General features: G+C 37.2%; 1 protein-coding gene across 5 annotated transcripts in view; it reads right to left on the reverse strand.

The window, feature by feature from the left end:
• ERICH3 (glutamate rich 3) overlaps nt 1–26,885 on the reverse strand; it is a 102,774-nt gene that overhangs the window by 40,091 nt on the left and 35,798 nt on the right. For all 5 annotated transcript variants that reach the window (XM_046645869.1, XM_046645871.1, XM_046645873.1 and 2 more), the window contains 5 exons: nt 26,290–26,418; nt 21,473–21,631; nt 16,956–17,174; nt 5,551–5,734; nt 680–866 (listed from right to left, as the gene is read on the reverse strand). In XM_046645869.1, the coding sequence (XP_046501825.1) occupies nt 680–866; nt 5,551–5,734; nt 16,956–17,174; nt 21,473–21,631; nt 26,290–26,418 (878 nt within the window). The remainder of the gene's footprint in view (nt 1–679; nt 867–5,550; nt 5,735–16,955; nt 17,175–21,472; nt 21,632–26,289; nt 26,419–26,885) is intronic.

A 26,885-nucleotide genomic window follows, 5' to 3' on the forward strand; every position in this document is an offset into this window, starting at 1 on the left:
CCCCATTAGATTGGGCTCCATGGGGCAGGCACTTTGGTTGGTTCAGTCCTGTGTTCTAGCTTGGCATATAGTTAATTCTCCATGAGTATTTTCAGAAAAAGTTAAAGAAAGCCTGCAAGCTAGCATCCTGATTTCAAACAGAATGTCCAATACGAAAGCTGATAACCAACAGTCAAAACTGACCTTTTATTATGCATTTTGTTACTCCTGAGATTAAAACTAGGAGCATGAGATGATAATTGGGCCAGGTCATAACGCAAGTACACATCTAATATGTATATCCTATAATATCCAACCATATAAGACAGATGCTTGGCACATGCTTTGGGGTTCAGCCCAAAACGAGTTACTAAGAGGAATGAGGGAAAAAAAGCAACTCTCTCCTTTACTTCAGAAACAGAACTTAAAGCACTAAGAGAAAAGGGAGAAAGAGAAAGAGAAATTTGAAACAGCACCAGCATTTATCCCCATTACATAACACATCTGGAAATCTAATTTATGTCTTATAATTTCAAATGCAAGACACAGGGTTGTAATAAATAACCTTTAACTTTGATATGTTAGGCTTATCTACACTGATATCTTTCTTAACAAATTGTGCTGAGAAATACATCAGTAAAAGCATATGAAGAAAATGTAGCAAAACTTGCCCTCTACCAAAGGACATGTGTTTCCATACTTGTAGCAAGGAGATGATCTCTCGACACACACAAATCCGAAGTAGCCTCGTTTGCCTCCAAGTCTGGAACCTTTTCGATGCTTATATTCACAGCAGGAGCTTAACCTGTTCACCTGTATCCCATTCAGGTAAAAGGTGAGACTGAAGGGGAAACCATGGTGCCTTTTGGAAATAAACTGAAAGGTCTCTGCAATTAAAAAAGGAAATACATTAGTGAAAACTACTGACTTTGGACTAACAGGTTCAAAATCACATTTTCTTGTTAGATAAGTACAATATTATGCTCTAGATCACCTTTTTAACTCGAGGACAATTTTTTAATCATAAATAATATTTTATTACTTTTATTTATAATAAAATACTCCAAGATGTTATAAAACTCTTTGATTTCTAAGAAAATAATAATACTTACCATTATATGAGCACTTACTATGGCCAGGCATTATGCCTGATTATCTTGGCTGTGTTTAACAAGCGCATGAAGTGGGAATTTGTTATCACTCATTTCTTTGTGTGGAAATTAAAGTTTAGAGGAATTCAGTAATTTATCCAAGATCACACAGTGAGTGGAAGAGTTAGTGTTTGACTCCAGACATCTCTCTACATGCCATGCCTCTACTTTGTTATGTTATCTAGCAATAAAGTACGTGACAAAAGGCTACCATGAGCTCAGTAATGCTTTTAAATAAATTTATATTTTTAGTTGCATTTTGAAACATCCTAACACATACATGGATGAGGCAGAATTATTCCATCTCCAATGCATTCTCAGCTCTGCCTGGATTTGAGAATCTTTCTTGTTCCCCCACCTACCCAAAAGTCCAACCAATAAATTAAGAACCACTGCTTGCAATTAATAGTTTTTAATCATTCCAAGTCTTTATAATGCTCTTTGAAAAGGTCTCAGCTTAGAGTTCCCAAACCCCAAGTCTGAGAAACCCTATTCTTCAGAGTCTACCAAGACTCAGAAGTCTGTTTCTCATGACACTTCTAATGTCACTTCCTACAAAAGAAGCCTCTCTGGACTCTTCCACTTTTACCAATAATAGAGGTGATAATTTTCACCTATCTGCTGTGACATATTTCCTATTGTTGCACTTATTACAATATATTAAAATATAGCTACACCAGTGATTCTCAAACTTTAGTGTACATCAGAATCACCTAAAAGGCTTATTAAAACGCAGATTGCTGGGCCTCACCCCAGAGTTTCTGATTAGGTAGGGTCCAAGAATTTGCATTTCTATCAAGTTGCCAGGTGACATTTATTCTGCTGGTCCAGGGACCACATTTTGAGAACCCTGATCTAGATGTTTGCTGCCCTGCATGTTTGTGAAATCCATGAGAGCTGTAACTGGCCTTACTCATCTTTGTTTCTCCAGATCCCAGGACAATGGTATAGGAAGCCAGATGTCTACACAAAAACTTGTATCTATATATTCATAACAGCATGATTTATAATAGTCCAAAACTGGAAATGACATAAACATCCATCATCTGGGGGTGGATAAATAAAACATGGTATAGGGACCGGCCCGGTGGTGCAACGGTTAAGTTCTCATGTTCCACTTCTCAGCGGCCCGGGGTTCTCTGGTTCAGATCCTGGGTGCGGAGATGGCACCACTTGGCACGCCATGCTGTGGTAGGCATCCCACATATAAAGTAGAGGAAGATGGGCACGGATGTTAGCTCAGGGCCAGGCTTCCTCAGCAAAAAGAGGAGGACTGGCAGTAGTTAGCTCTGGGGTAATCTTCCTCAAAAAAAAAAAAAAAAAACAAGAAAGCATGGTATATTCCCGTAATGGAATATATTCAGTGATATAAGAAGAGAGCAACTATTGCTAGATGATGCTACAAATGGATGACTCTCAAAAACATTATGCTAAGTGAAAGAAGCCAAACACAAATACTACCTATTATATGATTTCACTTATATGAAATGTCCCAAAAAGGCAAACCTGGAGAGACTGAAAGCAGATCAATTGATGCCTGGGGCTGGCTATGAGAGAGGGGATTAACTGCCAATGTGGACAAGGGAACTTTTTGAAGTGATAGAGATGTTCTAAAACTGGGTTGCGATAATGGCTGCACAACCCTACACAATTCCCCAAAATATGTGAATTGTACACTTACAATGGATGAATTCTATGGAATGTAAGTTATACGTCAATAAAGCTATTTTTAAAAACTAAAATCAACATACAATAACGAGTAAAAGAAAAATAAAACACAATTAATATAAGTCACAGTACAATGAAACGCTTCAGTTTTAAATGTAGTCTAAGAGCCAGAGACATCAAGAGAGAGGGATAAAAAAGACTAGAAGTCAGCTGACAAAGCTTCACAGCCTTAATCTGAATCTTAAAAAGTGAGGAAGACATGTAAAATCCTATTTTGAATTTAAAATCCTTTGTCCTACTGCAGACAAAGGAAATAGCACAGAAAAGACAAGATAACAGTATTAGGGAGTGCCGGGGCCAGTGAAGCAGCCGTATTTGTGAGGGAGTAATGAGGAATGCACAGACAGGTACAACAGGATCAGGTTATGGGAATACAAGAAAATGAGGCAGAAGAAAAAGGGGATTATAAGAGGGCCAGAAAAAAGTTACTTTGTTCTTTGTATCCACATGAACCCAGGAGCTAAGGTTTGCCTTGTTTGAAAGGATGAACACGATAGAAAAAAATTAAAATGAGAAGACCTGTATTTTTTACAAGGAGCAGATATACTTGGTGACTTCATAGGTATACTCAATAAACAATCAACGTGTGGCTTGATGTCTAAAATCAAACTGCGAGACACCATGAATTACCATGGGAATAAAAGATGCGCTTGCCACACTCCTAAATAATTAATTTTATTGTTATTTCTCATCCAAAAGCAAGACAAATTAACGAATGCCACACTTTTAATGAGTTTACTGCTCCAAGCTTGACGTCAAACACTCTTTTTTTTTTTTAACAGAAATCTTCTAAAAACCTATTCACATTTCACTGAATCATGCACAGCTTTGATTTGTAAAAAGGGCAGATTCTTTTCAGTCCAGCTAAATTGCTAAGCTTGCTGAACCACAAGTCAACTCTGAGCCACCCAACTTTTCAATTTTGAACAATTACTTTCCTGGCAATCAAGGGCAAGCTGAGACAAAATTATTGTGTGGACAGGATTCAATTATTTAGGTCCCCATTCCGTCCTATTATTCAAGACTGTCAAATGACATAACAAAAAGTCAGCCCCAGGATCACTATGTATGCAAAATAACACTCAGCCAAGTTACACTCTCCCATAACCTTTGGTTTTGCACTCTGATCACAGAGTACATACGGTCTCCCAGAAAATCATTCGGCTAAGTCTTTAAGTCTGGTTCTTTTTTCACTTGTATGTACATTTTTCCAGCAGTAAAATAGATATTATACACGCATTTTGTTAAATGAAGTGTGATCTAAGGCACAGGAGAAGTTTCATTGTGTTAATTCCGATTTTAGACTATGGTTAATTTCAGTAACTCTCCTAAAGGAAGAGTTGAAAGTTATACTTTTAAAATATAAGTGTATGTATCTATGCCACTATCGTTAAGGGTTTCATACCCCTCATATTGTGAAAGTATAGGAAACCTGTTGCTACTGAGAATAACTAAGTGGGGCTGAATAGTGCTGAGCAAGGGTCTTGCAACTAGTCAGGGGGCCGGGATGGCTCTTGACCCTGTCCAGGGCTGCACACGTGACCTTGAGAAGCCACTGTGCTGTGGACTCCTCTCATTTTCCTCATCTACAAAATGGGAGGAATGAACATTCAAATGCTATAACAAAATGAGACAAAAGTAAATTATATTTCAGCCAAGTATATAAAATGGGGAAAAATAGTTTCTAGCATTATTGAGAATTATTTCTTATAAATAAATTTTATCCATTTTTATAAAGTAAAATACTATATATTTTACTTTAAGTTGAAACTAACATTCAAATGTTTACTCTTTCATACGTTGGAAAGTTTTAAACATTTAATCTCTACATAGGTATAGTTTCTCTTCAAGTACCTGAATTCTTTTTTAAATTAATAGTCCCTGTTTTTGATTGATAAATCAGAAAAACCAAAAGTAACAAGCGCCATGTTTGCCCCGAACTCCTCCCTTAAGCCCCAAGTCGATACCAAGATTCCCCAAATATCAATATTTCTTTTAATTAGTAAAAACACTATTACTCTCTAAACAGAGTTTCTTAAGCAAGGAAATAACAAACACAATCCTGTAACAACTCATCCTTTTAACTGCTGTTCCACAGAACTAAATATTGATGAAAACCACTTGAGTACAATATGTGAAACCCTATATTGGATGCAAAAGTTATCTTATGCTAACAAACATGGATTTATGGTCAAATGAAAGCAGAAATGTACTAAAGGCCATTTAGCCAAATTCTGCACCATGTTATTTAGGTGTGATTCACCCTGAAGTTTATTGAATTTGTGATTTTATCTCAACATCCTTCGAAAGAACAAATTGCCAATCTGGTACTTTTCTCTTAGAATAATGTACAATATAATTCACTATGGCAAGCCAAATACTTAACTTGTAATTGGGGGGACAATTTATTCGTGCAACATTTTAATGATCATATTTCTCCGTCCCCAAATTAATCTGTTACTGGATTAAATCACTCCAAATTCTTTCTTCCCCAGTCTGCAAGGGTAATTGCTGCTTCGGTTTCAATCACGGAGAAGTAAATCTAGATTTGCTTTTTAGGCAGCTGGTTTACAAGTCCCTGGATATGCGTAATTTCATAGAGTGACTGAAGTCATTTTGATATTATATCAACAATGGCTTATCTATAGCATCAACTCCAAGCAGTTAAAAAAAATTCGTGTTTTATGTATACCTTTTTCAAGTAGTTTGCCTTTGTAGACACAGAGGTTTTCCCCACCACAGTGCTGTTGATAAACTTTTATTTCATCCCGGAAGTCTGGGTCATCATAGGATAGGTGCACATTTTTCCCCAAATAGATCATTGTAATAGCTGCGTTACTATGCAGTGGTGTTTTATTATGAATTCTTCTTGAATCCTAGAACAAACAACAAAAGGGAGCTTATCAACTAATTACCTTCTAATCAGAGTGTGATGACATGGTAATATGAAGAGTAGAAAAGGCTATTTTTATGTACCTAGCAACAAAACCTTTATAATATGTCAGTCTACTTGGTGCACAGAAAGTCAAGCCCACTACAAAATAAATGCCTCTAGCAATTATAACACATACATTTTGGCTTTGTATTTTTAATGTAAATGCTGGGGATTTGGACAAAGTTTGTCACTTTTTATTTTACGTGTGCGTGTGTTTTACATACAAGAGAAATGTCAATGACTCTAAGAGGACACTGCCTTTGGCTCTTTTAGCTAGTTATGAAATAAACATCCAAATCAAACTAATTAATTAAGTATTGGTGACATAATTTTGTTCTAATTTGAATAGATATTGACTGTGATTTAGCAATTGTGTTTGTAATTGAGAGCTGTCTTCACATTGGAGCACTGACAATATATCCTTCCCTGAGTTTATTCTATGTGAGAGGGAGATGAAACACATTTGATTCCTTCTGTGGTCACTCTGAGGACTAGGGACAACGTACATTATGTGTCTGGGATTATCCAGCTTCATAGGAGGCTTTCAGTTCAATGAAAAACCAACATTAATATTATTTTTAATATCAAACAATATACCCAACAAGAGAATAATCACCTCATAAGCCTATCTCATATTCTATGGCGTTGGCAAATTTAAATTATTTATAAAATAATCAATTCCAGAGACAAAAGGAAACATCCTATGCGTTGCCTCCTAGTTTATACTTTGAAGTACTTTCACAATAGTGAAAGAGCATAGTGTTTGTCTAACCTCCAAGAGGAAGATGAGGAAAGTGAAACAGGAAAAGGAAGAGGAGGACGAGGCAGAGAAAGAGAAATGGCACGTGGAGAGACTTTAAGAGGGCCTAGTAAGAATATTGTCAGCTTCTAAAATTATACAGAGGTCACTCATGACTTTTAACCCACTTCACTTTTCTAAAAACCAACTTTTAGCTAAACAAAAAATGTGCAGAGACCAACTTTCAATGAATCCAATGTAGTTATTGGAGTTTGAGTTCATTGAATTATGGATGCCTTGGAAGGATGCATTTTTTTTAAAGAATAACAAACCTGCAACAAAAATTTCTGAAGGAATTACCACAATATTTCCATCTCCAAACCCATCCCCTTCCACCTCAGTGGAATTTTTTTCTCATTAAATTCTATTTCTCTGAAGCAAAACCCAGAGGAAATAAGTGAAATTCTGCAAGTGACAGTCCGACAACTGTAAATGGGGGGACAAGCCCGAGACTTGAAATTTAAGCAAATTGTCCTGTCTATGGACAAGGAGCTCCCAAATAGAGAGATAATCAACAGAAATGTTTCAGGGACATCAAGAGCCATGAAGGGAAATCAGCAAACTGGATAATTCTCTGCAGATTAAAAACACCCCCCTGAGTCACAGTTGAAGCAAAGGGATGATGGCAGGCTTGGCTCCTAGATGCAAAATCATCCTACCTTTCCTCTTGCCTGGGCCACTTCTGCTGTGACATGCATGTGTGCAGCCCAATGCACAATCAGCAGCCTATGGAAAATCCAGCTCCAAGCTCCCACTAGAACATTTAACGATAGGACAGATTAAATAAGAGTGTCCCCCTTTTGCTAAGCAACACTTTCTAAAGTGGCATGGATTCAGAGGCAGCCCTGTGAGCTTCTAGGAGATAGGCACTATATAAATACAAGGTAATAGTAGGATTAGAGTGGAGGAAAGGCCTGCCTTGTATGTGCAAAATGAGAAACTGGAAGGAAGAAGAGTTAAAAATAAAATAAAGGAAATGACAGCTTTTACCCTTTTCATTTACTCTTCTTTTTTTTTTTTTTTTTTTTTTTTTTTTTTTTGCTGAAATGTATTCCTGATAGCAACATCTCTTTTCTCCTGGGCCTAGTTACTTCACTCTTTTTAAAATATTCCCCAGTTATTGCCACTGAGTAACCTTTTCTGGGTTCTAAGGGAGGCCCAAGTGACAGCTCATGATTAAATACGTGCACTAGGAAATGAACGGTTGTTTCTTTCAGTTGACTAAATTGCCTCTATACACACCATCTTCCAAGGTTATAGTGACCCCAGACTGATGAAAGTTTAACAAAGCATTAAAATCTCCCACAAAAATTCAGTCCAATTTCAAGAACAAGAGCAAGGCCTCATGCCCCTCACAACTAAGGGTTACCTTCCACACTTCCCTTCACCAGCTGCTTGTGAACTTCCTTCCCATTTCTTTTCCTATTTCTCAGGCAAGCACAATCTGAGCTGACAAATAAACAGCAAGCTCACTGAGTGGTTAACCAGTCAGCCATGATATATTTTTAACATTCAGCATTCAATTGACATACTAATTTTCACTGGGATCTCTTTCATCCCTGCCCAGGCCTATGTGAGGGGTGGATTTGAGAGACTGTATGGCTGTCAAAGCGCCCGTTCTTGCTGATAGCAACTCCTCTCCATCCACTTGGCCAAGCCCTGATGAACTCTGGACATCATGAAGTCTTACTTGGACCACTACAGTAAACTTCTAGTTAGTAAGGTCACCCTACTAATTGGTCTCTCCACTTTTAGCCTATGTCCCTCAAAATCTCCCTCCTCCTGGGTATCAGAGTGATCTGTTGTCACTAAATAGATCACATTACTCTCCTGCTTAACATCCTTCAGTGATTCCCAACATCCACGGGATGAGGTCCGACATTCCTCAGACAATATAAAATGTCTTGCATTCTCTAATCTACTGTCTCTCAACTATTGCAATTCCTCATGTTACATTTAAAGTTCCAGCAACTGAACTAATTGTAGTGGCCCAAACACTACCAACATGTTTTTAATCTACAGGCTTATTTAACTGTATGAATCACATAGTATTGAAACTATTTCCTTGTATTTCTCTCTCTCAGCAGATAAGGACAGCATCTCACCAATCTTTATGCCCTTAGTGTCTTGCCAGTGCTGACATCTAGTAAGGGCCTCATAAACATTGATCTGGCTAGACACAGACATGGAACAATTAGGCATTCCACATTCTGTTCTTTGCTGAGACAAAAGCTACAGTAGGGTTGACCCTGCCCTAAATCAGGAGATTTCTACATTTATAAGAGCTTGATAGGTACCAGAACATGAAAACTGATTCGCAGTGTCCTGTTCAACAAAACACCACCCTTAATGATTGAGTCTTGATGAAGATTGACAAAAACTCTGACCATAACGAGTGGCAGGCAGTCCCCATGTTGACTCTGATTCAGATCTTACAAAGAGAAAATTCTGATAGGAGCCAGAGGACAAGCACTAAGTGTTCACATCCTGAAGGTTCAGAGGAGCTGGTTGTAATGGAAACCTCTCCTCGCTATACTCATTTGGTTCTTCTCTTTCTCGCGCTGCTTTTTCCTTGTTCTCTCCTCCTCCCTCCTTTGCTTTTACTGTGCTTCCTCTTTTCACTTTCCTCTTGCCCATTTTTCTTACTACTGTGTAACCCATACCTCATGCTTATACCTGACATGCCCTCAAACACGTCAATCCTGGAGGTATCGGAGCTTCAGATTTTGAGGATGCTGAGTTGACACATGAGCCTCCCCTTCCTCATCTCCCTCCACAGAATGAATTCAGTAAGTTTGTTAAGACCCAGAAATTACCCAGTTGGATTTTGCTCTTGGTGAAAAGGCCTCAAAATCTGACCCTCTTAGTAGAGAGGTCTGCCCTTAACCGCCACCTGCTGCAGGCACCCAGAAGCATCTTTGGTACTTCCTTTCTTCTGGGCTTGTGTTCCACAGTACCAGCTGCTGAGATATTTTGACTGTTGAATTGGCTTTTTAAACTGTTTTTAAAGTCTTTTTCAGTTATGTAGTTACCAAACTGCAATGTTAATTTTAAGCAAAAACATTGTTTACAGCAAAGGGTTTATCTGAAATAAATCAAGCCTACTATGAGACATGTTGAATTATATATTAAAATCATGCTAATATTTTCCTTTCTCGTTCTCAAACCTGAGTCCACTGGTGAGAAAAACCAAGAGTAAAAATACCAAGATAATGCATTGACTAGAATGGAAATTGAACAAATATTTCAAAATTAAGTCAAACAAAAGAAATGTGCAATTTCTCCAGCAAAGCTAATATTCATTAGGCTTTATTGGTTGTTGGGGAAAACAGATCTATATCTGAAAGGCATATTGATTTCCATGATATTTACCTCACCTAAAAAGTAAAATTAAGAGTTTAATTTTTTGCATGGATATACTTGCTCAAATATAAGGAAAATCAAATGCCTGCCCTCAACAAGCTTCATAATCTGGTAGTAGAAATAGGGAATAATAAAGGTACTTGAGTATTTATACTAAGCAGAATGTAGTAAGGGAAATAAGAAAAGTAACAAAATCCTTTTGAAGAGAGGAAGAGATGGAATCCTATTACCATGTAGAGAAATACACCGGAGAGCACAAAGCCTTTGCAGGGCTGGGAAGGGCGGGTATGGAAACACACCCTTCTTATCTCTCTCAGGCACTCAGGCAATTCATAGAAAAACAGCATTTGCCTTCCTAATAGAAATATCAGTTAGAGATCTAACTGGTCTCTGTGCTGAAGAAATAGATGATCAATTACAATTAATATCTTCAAAGATTTGAGAGAAAAAGACTTGCAAATCAAATCCATATAATTCGGATTTGAGGATTATAAATCCGGGCTCTAAGTGTCAGCCTACTGGGTGTGTACACTTAGTCTGCTGCTAACTAGCGATCTGACTTTGGGCAGGTTATTTAACCTTTCTTGTCTCAGTTTCATCTTTAAAATGGAGAAACTATTCTCTCTCTTGGGTTTATTGTGTGTATTAAACGAGAAAATGCATGTAAAATCCCGGGCAAAACTTCCAGCACATGGCAAAGGCCCTCTAAATAAAAGGTATAGTCATTGTTGTCATCATTGAGTATAAACTTACATATTTTTTTAAGAGTTAACAAAAGGCAAAAACATGATAGCATGCAATTAAATGAGAAAAAAGAGAATATAGATGATTCGACAGTGGGTGAACTTCTAGCAGAAAGTGACAAAAAAGGGCAGAGGTCAGAGGTGGGGAAATGGTGGACTAACCCACTGAGGGTGTAGGGAGTCATTCAGTTTGGCTTGGATAGGAGTGGAGAGAAAGCTGGAAAGGGGCTGAAATCTGAAAGCTCTTGAATGCCAGTGTACTGAGCATGTTTTCTTATCCTGATGTTTTGACACCTGGGGTTTACTGACCCTGGGGAGACTATCCCTTCCCAGGATAAACCAATTCCTACACTTAATAAATGACTTGCTTAGAAGAGTGCTTTTCACGTGCAAACTAGACAACGCAGAGCACACATCCACCCTGCCCTCACCTTTTCTATCGGGATCTTACACTTTGGGCCAATGTTCCTCTGCCTAATCACCCCTGGACCAGGTATCAGATAACTCAAGACAGCCCCTACACTCCAGAACCTGCCAACATTATTCATACTATCCAATCCTAAACCTGTTTACCTTGCCTGGCCCATCCTTTCCCTCGGAAACCACAACAAAGGTTCTTGCCCACGTTTTCCTCCCACTCCCTCAGCCTCCTGACCAACCCTGGTGATTCCCTGCGTGGCCCTGTGTGATATGGTGTGATGGTTAATTTCATCTGTCACCTTAGCCGGGCCATGGTGCCCAGATATGTTGTCATACATTATTCTGGATGGAACCCTGACGAATATATGTGGTGTACCCCCTCCTCTTGGGAACTGTAAGTTACAAACTGTCTTTTTAATGGCAATTGTCTCTTGATCTACAGGTCTCAAAATATCTGAATAATAATAAAACCTACATTTTAAAAGAGCCAGGCAGAAGAATATACCTGCTTTCATTAGGAAAGGGGGAGCTACTGATGATTTTAAGGAGGCGAGGAGCATGTTGGGAGCTACTCTACAAAGTTTAATTTAACATCATTATGTAGAATCTACTAATACTGAGATGGACTTTCCTTACTCTTTTTTCCCTTTATTGCCTTTTACCCTCTGCTCCCTGATTCTAACTGCTAACTTCCTACTCATCTTTCAAAGGCAATTCCAAATGCCACTTTCTCTCTGAAGCATTCTCCAATTTCCTCAGTCAGAACTAATATTTCCTTCCTCTGTGTTCTCATTGTGCTTTATTTATACCAGTATGATAGTACTCATCACAATGTATCACGGATAATTGTAGATATTTCTGTCTCCCTTGCTAAACTACAACCTTTCTGAGAACTAGAATTCGGTCTTATTCATCTTGGTAACCTCAGCACCTAGCATAGTTCTTGTCATTATCCATAAAAGCTGAATTGAGCTATTTATTGGTTTAAAGGCAAGACGCAAGTACCAAGCCCCTCAACTGGAGATATGGCAGTGAGAATGGAAAAGGATTATCAGGTACACGAGCCACTCTTAAGGTGCTAGAGCTGTACTGAGGCGGCAGCCTCTTGCTACATTTGTTTCTTGGGCAGTTGAAAGGTGGCTCATTCAAATGAGATGTGTTATATAAAATACAGTAAGTATAAAATACTTACTGAATTTAAAGACATGGTATTTAATGTGCAATAACTTATGAAAATTTTTCATGTTGATTACATGTTGAAATGATATTTTGGATATACTTGATTAAAGAAAACATATTATTAAAATTAACTTCACGTTTCTTTTTACCTTTTTTAATGTAGTTATTAGAAAATTAAAATTGCAAATGTGACTTGCGTTATATTTCTGTTGGACATCTCTGATCTAGAGGACTTAGCAGTTAACTGGACGTGTGATGAAGAGGGAAAAAGGAACCCTAGATTTTGAGCCTAAATTACTGGGGGAAAAGGTCATGCTTTATGAGCAATAACGCAATTAAACAGAGAAGCTGGCTTAAATTGTAACCATGTCAAATTTGAGGGGCAGTAGGACCTACCAGTCAGGCATCTGTAATTGCACAGGGCTCATTTGCAGTCTAGGAAGTGGACAGGAGGCCTCAACCAGACATGGAGAAAGCCCCAGACTGAATCATGCCTGGAGGAGCTCTTTGCCCTCTCTTTCACAAAACATATAAAAAATTAAAACACACTTGTTTTGTTTTTTTAATTGATAAACATAATGGTTAAATAGGTTTGTATTTAAAGCCTGTATTTTCACATTTATAAACACTATTTATGGGACCATCCCCATTTTCAGTAGGCTGCTCTGTAGAGTAGGTGACCAGCAATCCTGAGTGAGAACACAAAATTCTGCAGATGGGTGAGGCAAACCTCAGAGCAAAAGCTAACTAGTCTTATGGATTCTATAAAAGCTGTACAAAGCTCTTCAGGTCTTGGAACAGAATGAAACAAAGCAATGGGTATAGAAGCATCATGCTGGGCTGTGAGAGCTACCACGCCTTGTCATTTGGCTCCACCCATCATCCCCTAGAGACAGAGATCACTGAAGCCAGGGACCATGTTCTACACATTCATAGAAGAACAGGTGGGAGGCCACCAGCAAGCCATATTCCTTTGCCTTTTACCTCTTTCTTTCCTTTTCAGAGCATTTTAAGGATGCTTTAAAGGTGGTAGTCATAAAATGAAAGACTGAATTTAATGTGTAAATTAGTCATGAGAGCTGCCTCTCCCTTAAATGAATCTTTTCTAGATCAAGAGAAAATAAATCCAAGTACTAAATTAAAGTACATGACTTGCCCCTCTGTGCCAATTTCATTCTACACCCCAGGACCCAGGAAATAGTCACAAATCCAAGAGACATTTAGAAAGCTATTGAAGCCACATGCAAAGATGACCACATCTTGAATAGAAAAACAAAGTGTAAGCCTATGGTGATAGCTAGTCAACACAAAGAAGATCTACAAAGGAGCAAGACGAGAGGTAAAAGGAGACAGCAAAGAACCATGAAAGTAGAGTGCTATGGAAGGCAAGAGAGGAAAGTTTCAAGGAAGAGGCAATAATAGCATAAGATGCTACTATAAAAAAAATCAAGGTAAGCAGAAAATACAAACTAAAATCACACAAATAAGTCTAAATATACTACTAAATAAAGTAAATGTAGCTGGACTAAACTCACTTATTAAAGGAACAGAGATTCTCAGCTTGAAATAAACACAGAACACCCATACACTCCATGAAAACATTTTAAACCTAAAGTTTAAACATAAAGACTCAAAAAGCTGAAAGTAAAAGGAATATGTATGTACCAGTTAAACATCAATCTAAAGAAAATGAGAATCTATTAGACAAAATAGATTTTAAGGCCAAAAGCAACGTGACAAACAAGATCATTTTTTAATGATAAAGAATCACTTCACCAGTAAGACAAAGTAATCCTAAATCTGAGAGCATATAACAAGGTATTGTCAACACTTACAAAGCAGAACTTGACATAATTATAGGAAAAATTGATAAATCTATAATGACAGAGAATGAATCATCATCAGAACTCAGGAACTAAAGAGACCAAGCAAATAAAAAAGAAGGCTAAGGGTGTAAAAATACAAATGACACAATTTAAATTTCTTATCTATTGGACATTTATAGAACTCTGCTCCCAGCATTTAGCGAATCACATTCTTTACAAAGAATAAACATGTATTAGCCCACAAAGTAAGTCTCCATGAATACCAAAGAATCAATACCACACAGAACAAGAATAAGATGCTTTTTAAAAGTAACACTCAGTGATCACAGAAGGAGTTCTTAGAATTAAGTCAGCAGAAGGAAAAATTCCGTAGAACGTGTAGAAGATAAAATTGAAGAAATCTCCTAGCAAGAAGAACAAAAAGTCTAAGAGGTAGAAAATAGGAGAGAAAAGTTAAGAATATTAGAGCATCAGTCTAGTAGTTCCAACATTCCCAAAAAAGAGATTTCAAAAAGAGAGAACAGAAGTTTAAAAAAAAAAAAATCACCTAGGTCGGACTGAAGGCTTATGACTCAAGAGACAGACTGCTAAGGTCTGTCAAAGCCAGGACGCCTGCTGGCACCATGGAGGCAGAATGCCCAGGGGAAGCTGCCTCAGATGCTTATCTGTGCTTCACTTGTCATGACCACGGAACGCAGAAGTTGCTGCTCTCTCCTCTGTGCCAAGCTACAGAAGCCTACCTCCCTGAGCACGTTCCTGCTGGATGTCCAGTGGCTGGCCCACAGTAGGACCTCACTAGATGCCCTGACTCCGGTGAGCCCATTTTCCTAGGACTCACTCATGACGCAGCCTCTCTGACTTCCCCAGAAGGGGCTTTTAAAATTGCCAAGAAACCAAACCCACACTGTGATCCAAAGACTCTGTTCAACTTATTTTCTTCTGGAAATATTGTCCTTTCATTACAATGCTAGGTTTGAGCTCATTTCTGAAGTTGAATGCATATAAGTGATAGGACTCCAAAGAAAAGCAGGAACTCAGTTAACAAAGATGTCCGTGTGGTGGTTGCTCTGGGAAGCTGTAGGGGATATGATGGGGCAGGAAATAGGGTGCTCATAACATGACTGTAGTGTTCTACTTTGTTAAGAAGTAATGGTGTGAACATGGGTGTTTTTTTGATTATTGTTGTTTAACCTGTACACAAAGATTTTACATACTCTTAGGGTTTATGAGACATTTAAACTTTTTTTAAAAAGTATGACCAGGAAGAGTTTATCCCAGTAATGTATTTTAACATCAGAAAATCAAATGCTGCCACCAAGTGAGGATGATTAGGAAGTCACTGTTTTTGCTAAGCGGGGGCCACATCCTTGAGGAGAGCATGTTTTTTGGCCTAGTGAAGACCAATGCCAGCAGGCAAAGAGTTCAAAAGTAAGTTAGTGGATATGGTAGATTCTATCATTGCCCCAAATATTCACTGCCCCTCTCTGTGACAGGAGGATACCTCCTACTCCATTGCTGTCAGGCTTTGGTAATGGAGTTCAAGTGTAAGTGACATGTGTCACTCCTGAATAGAATCTTAAAGCATTCCATGGTTCTGCTGTCCATGAGGCCAACATATCCCAGACAGGGACCACTCCTCTGGTCTGGTTCCAGAATTGCAGCTGACCAACAACAGACAATAATGAAAATAAGAAAGAAAGCTTTGTTGTTGTCAGCTGAGTTGCCTGCGGTTGTTTGTTAGAGTAAGTTGCAGTAAACTATGCTTCAGAGAACTCTGCAGTAGGAAAGAAGAAAAACAGAAGTCTAAGGCTACAGAATGTGACTCCATATAAGACCTGGATGTGTTGAAAGACAGAGATGAATATCAGAGGGAGGATGAAAATGCAAATTAGAAAGGAGAATGACAGATGGTGTTGGTTTTCCACAGGCAGTGAAAAAGGAAAATCAAGGACACAGGGTGGAGGGTAGGCCTCAGACATAAGGGATACAGTCCTCTGCCAGAGACTGGAACAAAGGAAGAGAAGTGGAGAAAACAGAATTGAAAGGACGAAATTTGAGCAAGCACAAGGAAGACAGTACCAACTTTTTGAGAAAGTTATTTGTGAGGATAGATGCCAGGAGCGAGATGTGGACAAGCAGTAAATACCGCACCCTGATTCTCCATCGGTGAAACGTTGACCCAGCTATCTGCTAATAATCATAGAAGTCACCTATAGTTACTATTAGTTGTATATTTACACAATAAAAATTAAGAGCTCTTTTTGCCTTTTTACTAGCCTGTATCTGCATAAAGTCTAACTGGCCTTAGGACTATTTTCTTTATCAGTATTTTGAGGAAATAAGTACAACAAACTACACTATTTTTGAAGAACACTGAAAGAAAAATTTTTCTTAATATCGTACATTAATTTGCCAAAAATCACTAAGAGTAAGCTTTAATCAGGTATTTTATATGGTATAAATTTTTTGGTATATGTAAGTCCCTGAATTTTCACAAATTAAATCTTAAAATACTTCTGACAACATACAATTGAATGGGCAAATTAAAGGTAATAAATTATTTGGAAATAGGTAGAACACAAACTAAATTTGACCACAAGAATTGCTGGATTTTTTATCAATTGTGCTAAATTAGTTACTCAACTGAACTATTCAAATATTTGGTTTCAGATTCATTCAAGCTTACAATTACATTTATAAAATTAATACATTTCTTTACACAGTGCATTTTGCATTTGATTTCCCTAGATTCTTTTCCTGCACATCCGGAAATCTAATAGTGCAATGTAATCTGTGCTAAATTAATAAAAGAAAACTTGATTCCACAATCACCTTGGTAAAGAGAGGTTCTAAGCCATTTGGAGCAGTGATTGGGCGAAATCTTCTCCTTCTGCATGTTTCAGGTCTATTTCCCCTTGTGATTGTTCCACTGTGGGGAGGAGGTGGAGGCGGAATAGGCAGCATGTAATTGTTAATGTTCGGAAATTGATATCGATTCATTCCCTGTGAATTTTCCATGGAGTTCCTGAACTTCATCACTGCTTTCTTGCCCTGTAATCACATTTCATGACATCAGAACCAGTGAAATAGAAGTGGTGACCCAATGTAACCCAAAATTAAAGAGAAGATTGCATGATTGGCATTGCATGCAAACACAACTGATATCAATAGGGAAACTCAAAGCACTCCAGTCTGCTGAAAAATGGCATTTTGCAGTATCCACAGCAAATTAAATTTTCATGAATTTCTAACTTTACTTAAGTATATTTTTAAACCAAAGAGACAGTGATGGCACTTTTATAGTACTTTTGACATTTTTTCTCAACAACCCATTAAAGCTATGGGGACTCAGCATAATTAAACAATTTAAAATCAAGAAGTTTGAAGTGTTGTCCTTTGCAGTAGGGTTAGATAGTCCACTTAACAATGGGGTGTGAGTACTTTTTTCACATTGATTTCACCCATCCAGGTATTGTAATGGTCCTTGATAATATAACATCAAGGAACCAAACCCAGATGCTGACCCAAAGACTTTATATAGCTTATTTTCTCCTAGAAATTCAACTTCTGGAAATATATCTTACCCAGATAATTACACAAGCACACTGATGTAAATGTGTATAAGGATACATACATACATAGACACACACACACGTATAACAAATTTAGTTGAACCATCAGGTCCATCAATAGGAGAATATTTAACTACATTTTGCTTTATTCTTATAATAGATTCTCATCAGGCTTTAAAAAGAATAATGTGACCTAAAAAGGTCCATGCGGTGTGATCACATGTTTATTTTAAATAATTTATATGTGGATTTTGACAAAATCAAGGATGACTGGAAGACTTTGAAGATGAGGTTGCCTTTGGGGATTTGGATTATCAGGGGGATGTCATTTTCCATTTCATATATCTCTGTATTATTTGAAAATTTAATCAATGTGCATTACCTTAATGATTAAAAAGCACCAAAGGTGTAACCAATAATTATATTACATTTTTCAGGCATATTTGAGTCTCTGAATTTTCATAAATTGGTAATTTTTATGTATCTGGGATAGTTTTTCAAAGTTTAAGGAATCTTTAATCAGTTTTATCCATTTTATACAAATTTATTTGGTATGATTTTAAATTAATTTTCACCCAACTTATTCTTTATTTTGAGATGTTTAAACTTTGAGAAAACTCATTTTTAAGAAAGAGAAGTCATTCTCCAAACATTTCTCATTGCTAAATAAGTAAAGTCAGGTTAAATAAACGCATGTATAGTCCATATTTTGATTGAAAACAACATTTATGTGAACAGAAAGGGATTTAAGCAGATATTCACTAAGGAGTTTAGAATCGTTAGAATAGTTGAAATTGCAAGTGTTATGTTTTCTTTTCGCTTTTCTTACATTTCCCAATTTTTCTGTGATGTGTGCTTTGATATTGTAACAAGAAGTATAAATTAAAGAAGTAAAAATCATCATAATAATAAAATCAATGAATCCAGAAATTTTGGGGCCTGGGGATTTTTGTTTTTTAAATTTCTAAGGAGTTATCAGTCAATTGCATCACTTATTTGGGAATGGTTTAGTAAATTTTTAAGAAACATGCTGCTCCTTACTTTGCTTTTTTAGCCCAAAGTATCTTGGACATCCTTCCATGGCAGTATAAATAATTCTACCTTATTTTTTTAACATACTTTAATATGCTATAACATTTTTAAATAATACTCTATTTAAATCCTTAGGTGTCTTTCAATTGTTCACTATAGCAAATATTATACTGTTAAATATTCTTAAATCTATGTCTTTCCACATTTGTGTGTATTCCCAGGATAAATTCCTATATGCTAAAATGTTTGAGCATGTTCATTTAAAATGTTGATAGATATTCCAATATTGCCTTCACAAATAGTTCTACCAATTTCTACTCCTATCTATAGTGTACAAGAAACTCTCATTCTAAGGATAATCATTTTCAATCAAGTCATTATTTTTACTCGGTTGCATCTCAACCAGTCTGTTTTTTGACCACATTGCTTTTGCCTAAATCAAAGATCCTCATTCGTGATGCTTAGAAAGTTCAACCTGGTTATATCTGTTGCACTTTCAAACAATTCCCACATGCATATCTTTTACTCTTTAAGAAAACAATAAGAATTTAGTGGGTGTTCACTACATACTCAGCAATCATGCAGACTAGTATTCTTTAGGAATTTCTTGTCTGATTTTATTTTAAATCATTTCATCATCAACGACATTGAAAAAACTGCACGTCTTTTCTAGCAGTATATTTTGCCTATGTACAATACAGTATAAGCTCCAATAAGTTAGATACATTTGTCTGACTTGATAATTGATGTATCACCAATGCCTAGAGCAGTACCTAATCCATAGTAAGTGCCCAATAAATAGTTACTGAATGGGAAAACTATGTTTCGCTAGTTTAAATTAACACAGAATTGATCCCAATCTTGTCAGCCCATGTAAACTTCCATTAAGTGCCTATCCCTCAGTCACTCACACCCCAAAACTGGCAAACAGGAAAATAAAAGGCCCTGTGCGGATTTAATTAACAAATCCACCCAGTGTCTCAGAGCAGATTTGGAAAATCACCTGAAAGATAAAAACTCCCTCCATAGCCAGCAGAATTTGAATATTACCTGATTGATAGTATTCACATATCTAACAGGAAAATGTGTCTATCAAAGTAGAGTTAATACTTATAGGAGCTTAGAAAAGAATATAATCACCTTGGCAAATGTGGAAAGTGCCCATCTGAGTACTATCTAGGGGAGAGGAAATCCCACCCATTGGACTTTGAATATTTCCGGTCCTAACGGCAAAGTTATCCCTGGAGGATAGAGGGGGTTTTAGCCAAAGACCTTGGAGTTTTCTGGTACCTTTGGCAAGCCCATTCCTAGGATGAGATAGATGCATCAAGCCATCTTAGCCTGATGCCATTAACATTCCATTTCACCCTATCCCCTCATTCTGATTCCATGCTCACCAGGCAACCTTCTCATTGTGAACTGGCTTCTCATGTAGGTCTGTCTCCAGGGGAAAATGCACAGCTTCTACAAGCTTTGATTACTTAATATCTGGTGAATTAATGGCGCCTGATTATGATTTGGTTCCCAATTTTGGTCTACTAAAGGGAGAAAAATGAGCTTGTTATGAGTTATTTTAGTTAGCCTGAGACAATCTCTCGGGACCTGACCATTCCTGGTACGAGCTGGAACAGGAAATCTCTGGGCCCTCAAAAAAGAGACCAGATCCTAGAAGTTGTCAACCTAATTGACTTTTGACCTAACAAGTTCCTGCTTAGCTCTAAGCAGTCTTCCCTAGACAAAGTGCCACTACTTTTGGCTTAATTTCTCCTGCTTTCTGAGAAGATACTAAATATGATTTGTGAAAATTGCTTCACAAGCTGAAAAGCATATCAAATGGACTAAAATATTGGTTACCACTTTTAGAGTTACATTTATACTTTTACTGTGAAACACAATCATTTATTTGTCTGAATTAATTTCTTAGTGTCAAGATTATCTGTCAGTCTTAGATAAAAATATCTTAATTTCATATGTCTTACATTTCCTAATAAGGAATGGAATTAAATTCACCCATTTGAACACAATGACAATTACACTCATGACACAGCTTCTTTCTTAAGCTGGCAAATGTTTCTTCTTCATGTTAGAAATACAAACAATACCATCCCTAATTACTAAATGTCCTAATTATTCCTCCCTGGTTAAGCAACTCATATTTTATGGTTACCATACCTCCTTCCTGTACTCTAATAAAATAAGTAAAAATTATCTGAGACACAACCTTGAAAAGGAAGCAGCTTCAAGCTCCTGTGTGTGATTAATTCAGCATTTTTTAAAGATGGACATTCTTTTCCTTCTATATCTAACCTTCTGCAGAGTCAAACTTGCAGCAATTTCATACACTGATGGTAAAGTCAGTCGGCATGCAAATGCAAACCTATTCTTGGAAAGTTTCATTTTCTAGTTTTCACGCATTTAAAATTTGGATCAACACTGGGTCTATTCTGATAGAAGTCATATCTGGCTCTAAAAAGTCCTCTATTTTTCATACAACCCTTCAAATTAATGAGAGATCACCTTATATTATTACAAATTTATGCCTTATTCTTTTTGCCCAATAATACAGAAATTATAGGCTTTCCAGTTAGAGTAAGGTATAAGTAAACAGAAATACACGGAAAAAACAGTAAATTTCAATATAAATTTCGCAGAGTAGATTAATTGAATCTGGCACCTTAAAAACTGTGGTAATCTAATACAGTGATCAAGAATAAAAAAGATATTTCTTGAAGAAATAACATTTACCCCAATGGGAAACGGAGCTTCATTTTCCAGCAATGAGGCTTTTGATCTGGACCCCGAAGTCATCTTTGGAACAGTTCCTATTGCAGGATTACTGGGAAGAGGCTGTAATCGAATTGGAGGCTGCATATTTCCTGGGGCAGTGTATGGTCGAGGGGCTGTCTAGACAATTAGGGAAAAAAAATTCCATTTAAATTAGTATCTTGACAGGTTTCCAGAACCAATTAATAACCCAACAAATTGCCTAGAGTAATTAATGGTGCCTTTTTACTGAACAGATTAAACTTTAATTATGTCCCTCCATTATCCATACCCTTATGACCCAAAGTATTTGTTAAAACATATGGTGTGGAAGTCCTCTACATAACTAAATGCTACAATTCTAGAGTATTCTAGACAAAGGAGATGTTCTCTGTTAGTTTCCTGTATTTTATTCATACTGTAAACTTGCTGACAACACCCAATTTATGCTATGCGTAGAATAGCTTTGCTCTATTTAATGTTAAGTTGAATAATGTTCCTATTTTAGAGATCTAAAGGGATATGATTAGAATGGACTCATTTCTGTTTAAATGTCTTCAACATAAATTCTCCTGTGAGTCTTTTAAGTCTTAAGACTGGTGCTGAAATAAAAGCAGACAATGTGATTCAAAACAGGAAAGGCGGATGTTCAACTGTGATGCATTACCATTTATTCTACTTCTTCCTTGAAATATTAGGAAAACAAAAATGAAAAATAGTTAACTGGCAACATTAGATAACACTGTGTAAAAATGGAGACCTTTTCCAGGCTGGATATCTTCCATTTGCCCCTCTTCTCTGCCCTGCTCTGGCCGGTGGGAGTCATTTCTTTATGGACTACACCAGCTAACCTCAGGATGCCAGTTGGATTTGGCCGATGAAAGGCACTGGTAGATCAAAAGACAGAAGGGAACGAGATTGCAGTCTTAATTCTCCTGGACCCTTTCCACCAAGGTCGTGATGGGCCAGCTGAGTCCCTCCACCAAAGTCCACAGTTTCTATCAGGAAGTCCTCTCCTACTTTACAAGTCCTGCCTGCCAGTTCTGGTATCCAATCCCTCCCTTTCTCCCTTAGGCCAATGTGGTGTTGTTTCCCATTTTGCTGACCCCAGCATGCTTAACATCCTTAGCTGGTTTCCTTTAACCCTGCCTGCATCTTTGTAAATAGTTTCTTTATTAAACCCTTCCTAATTACCCTATTTGTGTGAGCCATCTGTTTCCTGCTGAGACCCTGACTGATGCATTTTCTAATCAACACTGTACTGCAGAGAATACCAAAAGTGCCAGTATGAAGCATTAGAAGTGCCTGTTGGGGCACTGACAGAACATTGTAACTTTAGTATAAAGATCAGAAATGTTTCAAAAGTGGGAAAAACAAGGCTTTTGGCCCAGTTGTTTGATTACAATAAGAGAGTAGAAAATCTGTTAAGAATAATACATGAGTATTTGGGTAAGAGGTTGTGAAAAGGATGGTATATAAATGACTCATGAATAAGGTACAATACATTGACTCTAAAGAATCATGAACAACAAATATCCAACTCTGGAAAAGTGTTGTGTAAATACAGAAAAAAAATGACGACGGGGTAGGTCCTACTACAAAAATTCGGCCTCAGCGCCATCTTGAAAAGCATGTCATATGTTGCTAAATCTCTGATTTTGTTAAGTCAACATTTATTGGATTCCAACTATAGGCACTATGTGGAGATGAAAAAGTAATTTTTAACATGTAATGGTGACATAAGACAATTAGTGCCAAATGAACCACGCACGTACTGCCAAAGAGACAATAACAACAAGATACCTGAGAATTAAAACATCTTAGAACTTAAAGTTATTTGGAGCAAGCCAATGAGACGAGTAAAAATTAAAGTTTCACAGAAGCAATTATATTTTATCCAAATGGATGAGCAAAAGAAGAAAATGGATGAGCAGAGACGAGGAATGGGAAATTTGAATACCTGGGTAAGAAGAGAACAGTTGTGAGTCAGACATGGGAAGGGTAGCAAACATAAATATTCCCCAACATCTCTTTTCATTTCTTCACCAGTAACAGAATTCTTATCAAGGAGAATGGTTCTCACAAATAAGGACTATATTTCCCAGGATCTCTTGCAAATCTGTATAATGTATGCCTCAGCTTTGGCCAATAAGACGTGAGCAGAAATGATACATGAAACTTCCAGATCATGCCCTTGGAAGAAGTGTGCTGTCACTTTCACTTTACCTTCTCCCCTCTGGCTGAAATAGCCACATGATGAAACACCATCTTGGCTTATGTGGATGAAGACAACAAACTAAGTTTGGCAGAAAAATGACACAGTAGGAGTCTGAGCTTTTGATGACTTAATATAGTAGAGATGGCACACCAGCTGAGAGTCGCATATGCCTGTTGGGGTGGGGAGGGCATCCTTTTTTTTAAGTCATTGTTACTTTGGGTCTCTGCACACAAACCTATGTCATGACTAATACAGGAAGCCAAGTGGATGGACTGGAGCAGCCTTTGATTTAAAGAAACAGGACATAACACTATATGAGCCAAAAGGTGAACTGTCTTTAAACCCACAAAGAGAAATCAAACTAAAGGTTTCTGAACAAGGGAATTAGATCATCCAAAAGAATTCTTTTGAACTCTGTAAAACAAATATATCTAAGACTCTTTCCTGTCAAATAATCCACTGGAACACAAAAACACTGAAAATCTAATGTAGGAATTCAAGAAAGCAGGCTACTGCAAATTAGAACATGATCTGTTGTCTGCTAAACGCGAAATTTTCCTTTTTCACATTTGCATACAGATATCACTCAGTTAGATGAATAAGGCAGTCAAATGTTTAACTGATTACATTTATCTGTAAAAATAAATCTGCATCATTCAACTACCAGCTGTGAGCTACAAACTATCGTAGTTCACATGAGAGGCCACCTTAAATTTGCTGTATTTTAAATCGTTTGTAATATATTTTCTTGGAATAAATATGACACTGTAGCTTAACGTTTCCAAAACTGCACATGAATGTGAACTGAAATGGACTACCTGGTGATTACTCAGCTTAGCTGAGCATTTCTAATTCTCAGTAGAAGATCTCTGGGGCTGAATTTTCCAAGCATGTACAGATTTAGTTGAATGATTTTCCAGTTTTAATAGGAACCGTGCAGCTAAAGCCTATATGCTATTTTGAAAGTTTAGGTGCAATTAGTGACCAAGTGCAATAACCATTCACTGGATGCTCTCCTTATTCATTCAAGAAAGTTAAACAAGAAAAATCAACAGCAACATCCCAAAATGATTGTTATCTTCATCTCAACAGCACTTGGAGGACAGGAGTCAAATTTAAAGGATACGTATCCAGATTGGGAAAACAAAGAGGAGAACATGTATCTCTGTAAAATGGGAACTATGATTCCAGAATCACAACAGGTATCCCTTACGGAGCAGAAGCACCATAGCCGGGGACCGAGCGAAGAATTGCGGCTCACCAGAGAGAAAGGTTTCTGAAGTGCTGGTGTCAGTGTTCCTGTAATTTTTAAATTACCTTCTCACTCCTGCCACATTAAGATCTCCTGGATGTATCATAAACTACTTATTGAGGGTGTTCAGCTGGAAAATTGAAAAGAAAGCCTTTCAAGGGTTTTTCCTCTCCTAAACAGGTGGGAAGATAGAAAATAGCACCTGATTGTTTCTCTTGTTTCACCAGGCCGAGCTTTTGAGACTCTAGTGAATTTGCCATCAAATAAAAGAATTATTTGTGTACGTATCCATTTAAATGAAGCCTGGAAATATGGTAACAACAAAGGGAAGACAGTTGCTCTTCCTAACTTGAGCTGTTCCTCGGGAAATGTCAAAACATATTTACCTTTTGAAAAATGTCAAAGCTTAACACTACATATATGTGATAAACCTACTTCATCAATCTGTGAAAGCACTGCAATTTTTCTATAAATATTGTAGAATCCAAAAAAATGTTCATGCTAACAAGGAAACATATTAGGCTACACAAAGCAAGAATAAAGACGTGATCAAGCAGGTCATTTACAACATAAACCATCAACCTCCAGGAAATATTTTGCAAATCTTTTCCTGTATCTGTATTGTTTCAAGCTACCTTACCTTATTTCAAGCAAATACCACCTCTAGGTTATAAATGAATGAAATTGGAATGAAATATCAGTGTATAATTTCTTTAAATAGAATTTCTGTACATTTAATTGTTTTTATCTTAGAGTATGTGCACATACTTTTCATAAAAGAAGCACAAATATAAGTATCTGGCCAAAATGCTATACAGTACCACTGACTTTGTGCATAAACAAGGTGAGAGTAGAGGGAACAGCAAGAACAAAATCCAGAGATCAGGAAATACAGAACGTGTATGGAACAAGTAGTGGTACATTTTTGCTGCATTGCACAGTACAAAAGGGTAATCATGTCAATAGCTAAATAGAGGTCATATGGTTTAGGGTCTTAAATGTCAGGTGAAAAAGTCTAGGCTTTTCTATAGGTGACACAGAGGCTGTGAAGGCATTCGGGCATGTGTCATAAGTAATCTGCACTTCAAGAAAACAAATCTAGCAGTAACAAGCAAAATGGATTTGACAGATCTTGACAGAGGTGACATTGATTAGAGGTGGGGCATTCTGTAAAGAGAGAGTTGAACAGATGCAAGACTATGTTTTTACTCAGCAGCATTTGCAGGATTGTACAGACATATACCCAGAGAGCATTCTTTCTAGGAATGATAAGAAATTATAAATTAATTAGTTGGGATAGTGTATGACAGAGTGTTTAATGCGACTCACCAGTGCTGTTAGACTGGAATGTCCTTCATCAACCAGAACACTATGGCCACGGTTGGTCTTTGGGCCAACTGGTGGGTGGGGAGATAGGATTGGCATGTTATTTTCTATAGACCATCTTGTGGGCTCTCCCTAGAATAAGAAAGTGATTTAACAAATTAATGCATCATTAGTAATCTAGGTTATGTTCTTGTCTGCCAAGTAAGAGATACCATATGACTAAAAAGTCCTTTCTCATTACTTTCAAGAATGTTCCTTGTGAGACCTATCGTGAGAGTCAGAAAAAGTTTTCACAGCTGTCCTTGGGAGTTGGGTGTGGTAGTGAAAGGTGGGAAACTGAGTCTACTTTACTCAAAGAAATAGCTGTGGAAGCAGAGTATCCTCAATGCTGTGATAATATTTATTCATCTGCTTTAAGTAGATCGCCACAAGAAGCACAGTGCTCCTCGTTACACTGATGAGTAGGGACTACCAGAAAATATTACTTCCTACCTTTAAAAATAATTAAAGAATGCCTTCAGCAAAAGGGTTGCTTATTACAAAAAAGAGACTTAAACATAGGTATCTCCTCAAGCGCAGCTATAAAGTGAAAATTGTTA

The sequence above is a fragment of the Equus quagga genome, chromosome 18 (genome assembly GCF_021613505.1).
Source record: "Equus quagga isolate Etosha38 chromosome 18, UCLA_HA_Equagga_1.0, whole genome shotgun sequence".
NCBI lineage: Eukaryota > Metazoa > Chordata > Mammalia > Perissodactyla > Equidae > Equus > Equus quagga.